The 12,010-nt window shown below is 39.7% G+C and overlaps 1 protein-coding gene across 1 annotated transcript in view; it reads left to right on the top strand.

Annotated features, from left to right (window-relative positions):
• The window catches only part of RBKS (ribokinase), a 73,562-nt gene that overhangs the window by 53,819 nt on the left and 7,733 nt on the right, over positions 1–12,010 (top strand). Inside the window, exon 7 of the mRNA XM_054398530.1 lies at positions 389–577. Coding sequence (XP_054254505.1) covers positions 389–577 — 189 coding nt within the window. The remainder of the gene's footprint in view (positions 1–388; positions 578–12,010) is intronic.

Genomic DNA, 12,010 nt, shown 5'->3' with positions numbered 1-12,010 from the left:
GTGATTTGAGTTGCCATGTAACGTTTTTCACATTAGACCACAAAATGCTTTTGACAAGGCTGTCATTGTATCCATTTCACAGATGAAGAAACTGAGGCATGTGGGAGAATTGTAATTTTACTAAGGGTTATATGCCAGCTAAGTCACAGAAGCTGGAACAGAACCCATCTCTGCCTAGGCTGCTCTTTATTACCCTCCTGCACCTGAAGTACAGGCCAGTTTCAAACAAGCAGCAAGTCATAACTGAATATCAGCGTGGGAAGTGGTTTCACAATCATACTATAATACACATTTTTAAAAGACATTAAATATTGTTTTCAACTGCAACTGTTGTCCAAAAATGAATGCTGTCAGATTATGATTTTAATTTGCGTGGGTTATTTTTCAGGCAGAAATTTTAACGGGCATCCCAGTTGGCAACCTTGAAGATGCTGAAAAGGTGGGACGCATGCTGTTAGAAAGAGGGTGTAAGCTTGTAATTGTTACTCTTGGAGCAGAAGGCTGCATGATGATATCAGCAGAAGAACCCATTCCAAAGCACGTTCCTGCTGGGAAGGTCAGGGCTGTGGACACTACGGTACGTTTTTGTGGTTTAACTGTCTTGCTGTGGAAAAGACTGCTTAAGCACTAAGGGAAAGCAATGAGTAATCAGCCAAATCTTTGGGCACTTGCACAAAGGCTAATTTATGATGTGAAATTGATATCTTGCTTCCAGCCTTTCATATATTAAATGTCAGTTCACTTGAATTTTATAGTCTGCATTGTAGATGAGCTAGAATTATTATACATACTGATAGTATCTTCATGTTCCTCCTTTACTGAAGTTAGTACCTGCCTCTGACTGTAATGTGTAACACCAGTGGTTTAAGCTGCACTCCTTTTTTTTTTTTCATATTTGCCCAGTCAACTAATTCATCTTGTGCAGAACTCAGATTCTGCAGGAGAAAGTAGATACTACTGCCCTCACAATCTGAAACTGAATATTTAGTTCTTCTGACACAAACATGAATTGCATACCAAGTCTAGCATAAGTGATCAAAGAGGTAATTTTTACAGAATATAGTGGAAAAAATGAAAAGTTCTTGCTGTTTCATGCTGACTGTATTATAATGATCAGTAAGAGATACTTGGTCATAGGCATTTTAAACTCTGACATGAGGGTACTTTTTTTTACTTCCTGCTCAGAATTAAATGCAGAAAGCATACTCTAACAAACCACCAAAAACAATACCCCCAGCAACGACAATAACACCACCACAAAAAATCAACAGGGCAAGCAATAGTTAAGATAGCATTGCTCTGAAAACCTTACCAAATTGCACATATGGGGCTATTTTGTGTTCCTAGTATTATCTGATATAAATCCAAAATAATTCCAGTGGAGTTACTGAGAGCAGAGTAGGTCACGTTGTATGTACTAACTATACATTTAAATGCCTGTTACAATAACGTCATATTACATATGTTCTGTTACAATAGTTCATTAAAATCCTGGAGATTTTGCCATCTGGTGCATTCCATATCTGAATTGCGTTAATAATAACAACTAGTTCTTGTAGCATGTTTTTTATCCATGGACCTCATACTGCTTCACAAAGAAGGAAAGCAACTGCATAAAAGATGAAGAAGGGGACTGAAATTACCTAGCTCAGTAGCATGCAGTAAAGTCACTTTGTCTAAAACAGAAGATCACTCACAGATTCGGACTGTGATGTATTGATACTGTGGAAAGCTTTGTTTCACTGTTTAATTCTTTTCAATTTAACTTTGAAACAGAGATGCTTTGGAATCATTTTCTTCTTTTGCCCCTTTGCCATTTAGGAGTTTGACCTGGAGTCATTTCTGATTTCCAGTGTCCTGAAGTTCTGGTAATGGGAAACATCACTGTACTGTACTGTGCATGAGATACTTGGTAGGGGACTACAGACACCTAACTGCTTCTGCCTGCTTGTAGCCCAGAATTAGAAGTGCCAATGGATTGAAAAGCAGATCTCCCAAAGCTGCCCAGAAGCAGGATTTATTAGTTTGGGTGCAACACTTTCTGAACCTGGCATTACAGTTTCTTTTCCCGAGTTGGTAAATGTGTTATTGCTGTCAAAGTTTATCGTTAGAGTTTTTTCTCTACATCACAGAGAAGTGATGAAGAAGAAACATGTGTGATCTGTTTCTTCAAAAGGAGCAGAAAATTGCTGCCAGATCAGTTATTGTTTGATATTGTAAGATATTTGCTGCTCTTGGAATAAAACAGCAATGCTGAAACCACACACTGTAGCTGAAAAGTGCTTTTTATCTTGCTTAGCAGTTCAGAGTTTCATGACTGCACTAATGTAATGCTCCTTTTTTCTTTTTTTTTCCCCCGCTGGTTTAGGTTTAAAAAACAAACTAAAAAAAAAAAAAACAACACACTAAACTGTTTGAGTTTACTGAATCCTTGCCCTGCCTCCTTGTGGCCAACAGGTTACTGGCTTTCACATAGGAGAGGATTTTCACAGTTAATTGTGTTAATCTGCTTAAATACCAGTGGGCTGTCTTCAGTAAAACAGCTGTGCTTGGTTTACTCTTGCAGAGTGAATGAAAAAAGATGTGTTGGCCTTCCATTATAAAAGTCTCACAGGCTGATTATCACTTTGCCCAAAAGCAAGTGGTTTTTAAGCAACCAATCTAAACAGTAAGCCAAAATTAACGTCATCCTCAACTAACCTGGATAGGTCTATCAATAAAATAAATACTAAACGTTGTAGTAGGACTTGTCACTCTCTTCAGAGGCCTGTCTGCAGTGGATCCTTCTCCAGGAGAGTAAACTCAAGATGTAAGGTGGCTTAGCATGTAGCCGCCTGTCCACGGACTATTCAGAGCTGTTCATGTGCATGCTCTTAGCGTGCCATTTAAGGCTAAACAACAGTTTCTACCTTAAACTGTCCTGGCTTTCAGCATCTTGAGGGACCAGGCAATAATTTTTCAGGCTGCCGTAATAACCAGTCACATCTGGTTATGTGCCAGTACGCTCAGTGACATTGTTAGGATCTGTAGAAGGTAAAGTTACTGCCAGACAGAGTTAAATGATGTGTATAACCCATCAGAGGATTTGCAAAAGTTACAGACCCCTTATGAAAACAGTCTATATTAAAAAGGAGTTTGCCATTTAGAAAATATAAGATACAAACTGAGTTCCAAAAGCCACTTTCACTGTAGAAATTTTCCCACAAGCTGTTACCGCTGCCCAGAGTCCTCCACACATTGCAGCTTCAGTACTGCCTCCTGGTCACGTCTGTTGTCCACAGCAATTTTGATAATTTTTGATGAGAAAATATGTGGGTGGGTACAGCCCTAAAGATAGAAAATTAGTTCCTCATCCCAGGCTGTGTGCTCCCTCTTGTCCATGTTGAGAGGTTCATCAGAGAGACTAAGGGTTGAAAAAGACTGTAGAGCCTGGCTCTTCCTTCTAGCCCTTGAGATGGTTAATCTAAGAGTTTATTGGCAGAACACTGGGAAAAGCTGGCTCTGTCTCCTGCTCTGCGGTGGAACATGTATCTTCAAAATTAAAAATCTGACATTTTTCACCCACACTAAATCAATACTATAAAGGGGAAAAAAAACCCAACAACTTGTTGATTTTTTTTTTAGCTCTAATTATCTTAATGTGTGCTTTACTATTGTATGCAGTGCTTCCCATGACTGTTAGCAGAGCTTTCCATACACAGTCCAAAACATGCAGAGCACAAATAATTGTTTAGAAGGAAGTTTTGCAAGACATGGTATTGTGAAGCTGAAACATCTGTTTCTCCTGTTATAGCTAAATAGTGCAGCAAGTTTTTCTTGATAAACTTTCTCTTAGTTTTGCTAGTTTCTGCTAAATATTTTCCATATGCAAATTCTGAATAAAAATAAGTGAGTTATTGAAAAATCTTCCTCAAATTTTCTGGATGAAAGAAAGAACTGATTAAGCCCTCTAGCCATATCAATTTGTATTTAAAGCACATGATGTGCGTAAGACACATTTGACATGTTACAAAGTACTAATATGTAGATAAAATAAGAAAACTGTACATTATGATCTATATTCATTACTTTAAATAGTTGCTTTTAAATCTACTTGACTACTTTAAGTTAAATATATGCATTTACTTTATTTTTGGAAGAAGTTATTTCCACTTCAGGTGGAACTAGTACATGAAGCTGCGTTAAAATAGCTGTGATGGATAATTATATAATTCCATTTATATGACAGATGTTCAGTTGGTAGCAAAAGGTTTCACAAACCATTCACAAATTTGGTAAGCATTTCATAGAAAACAATAATATCATGTACACACACTTGCAGTTGTACACGTCTGTGGGTGAAGCAGTTTGCCTGCTGCTGAAGCATAAGCACAGCTGAGGTGGAACACAGCAGCTGCTTGCAAACACAGCTGCAGGACATGACTGAACACCGTCAGGTCAAAATTGTACTTAAGGTGAAGTGGATGATCTGTGTGATGAACCACATGATGATCTTGGATCATGGCATCTGCTGCTGCAGTAGCTCTGAACACACCATACTGGCAGAGACATGCAGTCTAATGAGAGGAAAGGCCACATCATCAATTTTGGAGAATGAAGCTCTGCTCTTTTTGCCCCTTTACTTCACTTTCCTCCTCTGTTTCTGACAATCACACAAAGTGTAATTTGCAGCATTATTTACATCTATTTACATTTACTAATTATATTCCATTGAAACTGCCAAGGAAAATTTGTCAGAAGAATGTAATTACTCAAAGCTGGAATTTGGCCAACAGTAAGATTGGTTCCCTTCCATTTTGCAAAACAGCTCTTTGGGAGAGCTAAGCAGTTCAAATGGCAGCTGGGGACCAGTTGATCCTCTGAGGTATTGCTGGAGGCCTGCTTAAGGCTTGGTATGTTCAGGTGGGCTTGCAAAGGCAATTGGGATGTCTGGAGTTCCAGGCTCCTTAGGATCTGGGCTTTAGAGAACTGTCCGTGTTAGGCCTCCTCTGGGGCAGCCAAGTGGTCAGTTGCTGCTGCAGGTTGGAACATGTGTACTGACTCTGGGGCTGCACCCTAGGGCTTGGGGCTTTGCCTTTCACTGTAGTTGCTCCTTGCAGCTGAAGGTGGGGTGTTGTTTCTAGGATGCACACTTCAAATCAGAGGATTGGCACAGGCAGAATCTCTCCTATGCACTAGTGGAAAATGGAGTGCTCTCTGACTAAGCAAGTCAGAGTTATCCTGCTATAACCTCCCTTTACCAGCTGGCTGCACAGAGTCACTTGAGGGACAGAAGTACTCCAGACCTAGTTTTGCTCTAGAGACCAGTTTGGAGCAAGGTGATGCTGAGCAGTGTCTATACATGTTTGCATCTGTTAGGGTGACTTTCTAATTTCCACCCCATCTAGTCTTTTAAATACATAGTACAGTTGCTCTCTTTAAGATTTCTTCATCAGCTTCTACTTGGCCTCTAGGTTTACAGTGCCAGTGTTGTGTGCACAGAGGTCCTGCATTAGCACACTCAAAATCAGGAGGTCAAGCACCTGCATATCTGGCTTAGGTATGGATGTATTCTCTGTAAAGGCAAATTGGAGACACTTGGGCACATGCTATTTAAATGGAAATTTGGAATCACTTTTCACAGTGGTCTCCCCAGTAATCACAGCAAGACCATGGTCTTCCTTTTAAATCTCATGGAGAATACAAAACATTTAGCTTTATGGTACTTCTAAGGACAGCCATTAAATATCCCACAATGTTTCTTATATTACCAGCATTTTCCCTGTCTGGCTGTGCTTTTTAGATACAGAGTACACAACCTGCTGGGGGAAGCCAAGATCACAGGTAGAGGTGCCATGCTTAGGAGACACATTTATAAGACATGATAAAATTTTAAATTTAATCTACTCAGTTATGCCTGAAACTTGAGACAAGTGTCTGATTTATTCTACATAGTCCTTCTCTGCTCAACATGCTCAGAGACAGATGATACATGCTATTTGTCATAATCATAAATATTACCATTATTTTTTCTTGTCAGTTCTGCAAAGTGAAGGCTCGTTACTATAATATGAAGATGTCATCAGATGTTTAATGTTCAAATCTTATTAAGTTTCCCTCTGGTTTCTTCTTACAATATATTAGATCTGTCTCTTTTACTCCGGGAGATAATTTAAAAGGCTGTCTTTAAGCAGTAGAGTGCTTGCTGATCAGTGTTGTATTGAACTCTGAAAACGTTACACAACCTTTATTTTAATAAAGCCTCGTGTAAGTGTATAGCTATATCATTTTAAATATGTCTTGGTACTCAGGCTTATGCAGTAATCGTGGGCTGGAGAAGACAGTGTGGTTTAGTGATTTGAACAAAAGGCTGAGTAAGAATTCCAGGCTTCAGCAAAAGACTTGCTGCAAATCCTTGGGAGAGTTACTTGTCCTCTTTGTATCCCAATTTATCTATCTGCAAATTGGAACTGCTCTTAATGTATTGTGTATAAACCATGAGAAGTCTGTTAGAGATCAGAACAGAACCTGGGAGGCCTTTTTCCCAGACTTGTCATGTAACCTCAGGCCAGTTGTGCTTGTTTGGGGGCTTTGCAAACTCATTGAAGTTCTTCTGCTTGAAGTTGAGAGGTCTTGTCTGTAAAAGTATGGTTTATGCTGAAATTCTCTGACTTAGCTGCATCTTCTGGTTTGGAGGAAGCCCGAGCCAGAGGAGTGAAGTGGACACTGAAATAAAGCCTTAGAATATAAATAAATCTAAACCAGTCCTCTTAATAACAGCAATTCTTTGTCTCCTGACTTTGTGGCCTAACGTCTGAGGCTGAAGGGGATATAAATACAACACTCTGTGCAATGACTAATTACTCAAAATTCTGTGCATCAGCAGAAGTGGGACTTGTGGTTGACTCTAATATTATCAAATGCCTTTGCTATTTAATAATCTTGTAGCCGTACATCGTTTAGCATGCCATTTGCACAAAGAACAGTGATTTTATTTCAGCTATCTCTCAACAAAGTAAGAATGCAGCATTTGGCAGACAATGTGTCTGATGTACAGTTCTCTAAGTTGCTAAGAAGAAAAAAATGTTTTTGAGTATTTAACCTTTTCCTACCCAAGTATGTAGCAAGCAGCAGTAAAGTGACCACAAAGGACAAGGTCTTCTTTTTCTTGTTTCTTTTACCTTCCTTACTTTTTTACTCAATCTTTTCTTTCTTTTTCAAGAAAAGAGAAAAAGTTACTATCAGGCAAACAGCTTATCTGCCAGTGGGGTTTATTCACACACCAACACAGAGGAATTATGCCCAGGGCTTCCATTAACATCCCGCAAACTGACAGCATAATAGCTTCCTTTCTTTAACATAGATCCAGAATAGGTTAATAAATAAATTTAGTTCCAGTCATAGCCCACTTTCTGACTTAGCCTTCTGCATTCACTGTTTTACAAATATGGAATCTATTGAATTTTGGAACAGAAAACCCACAAGGAATAAATTAATCTGCCAGACAATCCAATCAGCAATCTGCACTGTAGCTCTATTTACAGCTGCATCTATTATGTTCTGAAGTTCAACTGAACTTTGAAAGGGCACATGACTGAAATCACTGCATTTTGGTTGACTCACAGTTAAGTATAGATGGAAATTGCTTGGCTCATTACAAGTTTCTGATTCAGGCCTTCCAAAAACACTTCACTTGTTGAAGGCTTTGTCAATGGTCTAAGGGTATACAGGTATCGTGTGACAAGAGGAACTGCAACAGTTGTGTCCCTCTGCATTAGCAGTCAAATGAGAAAAGGTTGGAGCAAGCATGGATGGGCCCTCTTTCACCTTTGAGAGCAGAAAGCTGTATTACCCCCTTCTACAGATAGGGAAAATAGAACTAAAGTGTTAGCAATTCAGTGCTCTGAAGTGCTATCTGGAAATGTTCTCCAAGTCTCATCAGGAGCTGGGGTGATGTAGCCAAAATTGAAGCACAGGCATATATTGTCCCATGCTACTCTCTTAACTTCTAGACAACATTGTCATGGAAGGAAACACTGTTTATCTGCTTAGTTACTGACTATTTTAATCTGTAAGAACAAACAATGTAAACAAAACGAGCGAACAGAAGCAGGCTTGTACAGAACAATTTGCAGCCTTGTTTTCCAGTGGAAGATTCCACAGACCACCCAGACTTTGCTCTAGTCTTTTTCCCAACCATGGAGCATCTAATTAAATCCCTCTCCATTCCCAGCTCTAAGTTGAAGAGAGCCTACAGCCTTGTACAGTTTCTTCCCAGATGGAAATGCATAATTTAACAGAGATACAGCTGACAGGGAGAAGTGGGCCTAAAGCACTCTTAGCATTTGCTACAAATTGCATTAAATTACACAGTGGTACTTAATGAAGATGTAGAATAAAAAGGACATAAAAAACAATATTTAATTTTCTAAGCCTCCTCTAGAATTTCAGAGTCCAGACAATAAAAGCATCACAGTAAGATTGAATTTCTGTCTCAGTTACTTTAGTGATATCAAGAATTGTTTGGTTTTGCTACACACCATTAGTGCTAGGTCATAACATTTTGTCCCATTGCATCCCACAGCTTTGTTCCATGTATGTGTATACATATATGTAAAGTTGCCAAGCACTTCCCATTGTTTACAACTTCTGTACCACAGTTCCGTAGATGGGGGACAAAAGCAGACAGGGTCTATCTTGTCAGTGGAAGATGAACCTGCTTCCCTTGATAAAGCCATCTTAAAAGAGAATTAGGACAGGAGGTAAAATTTTGTCAGGATATCAGCTGTCTCTTTTGTAGAACTGGATCTGGATGTCATTGTAGATGTCCATGTAAATGAGAAAATACATAGCAGTGCAGAGTTGCTTCTTGAAGACACCCTAAGAGGTTTGTGAAAATGTGCTAAAAGGACAGTTGCTTTCGCTCCACCACTGTCATACTGAGAAATATGACAGTTTGGAAGTTAACCCACTTGACTAGTCTGGACAGAAAAAGTAGGGATGCTAGCAGCAGTTAAGCACTAACTCAAACATTTTGTTTGAGGGCCAGAACACATGCAGGATACAACATCCAACTTCTAGGCCTGAGATTACATTCTGATGAGGTCTAGGAAAGCTTGAGTTCAGCAATATCTTGGAGCTATCTTTGTGCCATCTCACTTCTGGGATGCTTTAGTAAATGAAATGGTAATATAATTTATGCAGGTTGAGAGCAGAGTAGGAAATGACCTTTTTATTGCTCTTCTTGGGCTAACTATCGCTTGCAATACAAGTCACGATCATTGCAGCAGAATGTGCTGCATCTCTTTGCTTGATTTGCTCTCCTCCTCTTGTTTTTATGATAAAACCAGCATGGGATCTCCTCTAAGAGGATGTTAATTCCTGATACACAGTTCACCCTGCGTTTTGAAGCAGGTGCTGGGCTGCAAATACAAGCACAAAAAACAGTGTCAGTTGTGACGGTGCATAGGGCTCTGCGATATCTGAGTTGTACAAAGCATGGAGAAGAAGGAAAACCAACTGTGTGCAACTATCCTTTTTAATGAAATTCCTGCAGTTAAAAATAGCTACTGAAATCTGGCACTTCTGGCACATCCAGAGCGTCACCTTCCTAAATATCTTTTTCTGGCCTAAGCTGTAGGAAGTTGAAAATGTGAACCACTGTGTAATAGTGCAGCATTTCTTGGCCAAACTCCTTATTGTTTTTTACCTTTTGCATTTAAGGTTAGCTTACAAATGCCATATGCCTCCTTTTCTTCTTTAAAGCTCGTCTTTGCAGAACCAGGCATCATCCTGGCTGTTGCTGAACATAACTTACTCTTCTCAGTTAGCTCACATCAGTTCTGGCTATGATGAGAAAGGAGGCAAACCTTTGCCTGCGTAGTTACCCAGAAATGCCAGCTGCAGTAACATTGATATTGAACTAAGACCTGATTTCCCCCCCACAGAGTTTTCATTTGCCAAGTAGTCTTGGTCACTACAGAAACCAGAAAGGTTTATGTTGGATCAGTGATATTGCACAATTAGGTTTTCAAAAGAACAAGAACAGAGAAATGAGAATAGTGGGGAAATCAGGCTTCTTGCTTTTGCAAATTCTAACCACAGAAAATGCCAGAAGTTTTATTTCTTATCAAGATTAAAGGAGTAGCCTGTCCCATACATAGAATATGTTTTACAGCTTCAACTAGACAAATGGAAGGAAGCTAAGTCCATAAGTTTTGGTGATTAGGCATGTCTTTAACAGCTGATTTGCAGTTAAGTGTAGTGATTTTATCACTTTCCTCAGGGATTTGTTTTGCGTTTGTGTGTGTAGAGATAAAAATACAGAAATAAAAGCAGCTATCCCAGAACACCTCAGTTGTAGGAATCCAAATTCTTAAGTTCTGGCAGCAATGTTTATCAGCTGCTTAAATAGCTGTAAGGAGTATTTGGTTTATTCATTTTAAAGCATAAATTGACAGAGAAATATAGAGGAAAGGTAAAGAAACTCTCTGGAAGTTTGTGCCTCATTGCTGGTGCCTGTGATTTTGTTATCCAAGTGATTAAGCAGGCATTGTGTCCCTTGGAAAGATCCATTCTGCAGATCAGTCCTGCAGAGGATGATTTCTGTCAGAAGCTGTGCCTTCGTGCTGACCTGCTGCTGAAGACCCTAAAGGAGGTGCAAGAGCCCTGTTTTCTGCATGCCTGCCCCACAGGTTAAGGATGATAGAATAGGTGGGTAGCAGAGAACAGTACTGTAGAGCAGAGCACCAGTTTGGCTTGTAGGTCACATCCATCTGAACTTAAAGAGGTGCAACTCAAGTACTCATCAAAAAGATTAGACAAACTCAGTAGTAAAAAGAAAGCAGGGAGTTGGCAGAAGGACAACGCTAGAGTGAGCTCAGATCAAGAAAAAACCCTCCTAAGTTCAGTGTGGGTTTTTCCCTCCAGGATAAGTAGATCAGAGGTAGGCGGGAGCAGTGGCCAGCCAACAAAGGCTAGATACTGTGGTTTTGAAAGAGGCACTCAACCATATGGAGCTTTCGTGCAAAACAAGAATGTTTTCTTGATCAATTCCAGGCGAGATGGCAGTTGTGTCATCCTGAGTGCATCTCATCAGATTAGATGGGATCACTAGGAGTCTTTTGGCATTTTCAGTCTGAGAGAAAAAAAAAAAAAAGCAGACACATGCAGCTAGTGAAATTGCCCAGAAAGGAGATTTCCCCCTTCTGACTTGGCTGTGAGGTTGTGGGGTCCTGAAGCCATGTGAGCCCCTGAAGCCATGTGAGCCCCTGACATGATACCAGGCAACACAGTTGGTGACAATTTAGCCAGTTGTCTCCCAGGTAGGGAGCTCATTGTTTGGAAGGGAAACATCAGAATAACATGATGTATTATGAGAAGAGCTTCAGCTCTAGTTTCATTTGTTTATTAAATGAAATTTATGAATTAACATATAAGCATGAGCTTTGTTATGAAGAAATTACAAGTTGGCATGACTGTGACATGAATAACAAAAGGAATAAAGTACTTCTCAAGGAAGTGAGATAAGCGAAGCTTTTGATTAGAGTAGAAGAGTAGCTTCATGTTGTTGAGACTTGATAAACCAGTTTGAGAAGTACATATCAGCCTTCTGAGGAGCTGCTATATTTAGCACTGAGCTTCAGCTATGACTCTGGTTCTGTGCAAGTTCAAACTTTGGGAAAGGTAGCATGTTCAACTGAAAGTCCATCTTACTTCTGGTAGTGGCCATGTCTGCGTGCTTCATTGTTGTTGACACATACTGGTGTGTGTGCCCTTCTTTGCAAGAGTGCTGCTGGAGTGTTTTTTATGGAGCTGAAGTGCTAATGAGAGTTTTCCACTACTGTGTTGTGTACAACTTAAGTTTTCTATATGCACTCTCACAAGAAAAACAATTGGAGGGTTTGCTCTGCTGGTTTTGAGTTTCTCTGTGAGGTATAAACTTTCAGAACAAATAAAAGGCCACAAATCATAGCTTTAAGTGTGAAACCAGGGAAGAAGCAGATATCAAATCTGCTTGGGGAGAAGCAGG

Source organism: Indicator indicator, chromosome 2 (genome assembly GCF_027791375.1).
Source record: "Indicator indicator isolate 239-I01 chromosome 2, UM_Iind_1.1, whole genome shotgun sequence".
Taxonomy (NCBI): Eukaryota; Metazoa; Chordata; class Aves; order Piciformes; family Indicatoridae; genus Indicator; species Indicator indicator.
The sequence above is the reverse complement of the archived record's forward strand: the minus strand, read 5'-3'. Positions and strand labels throughout refer to the sequence as shown.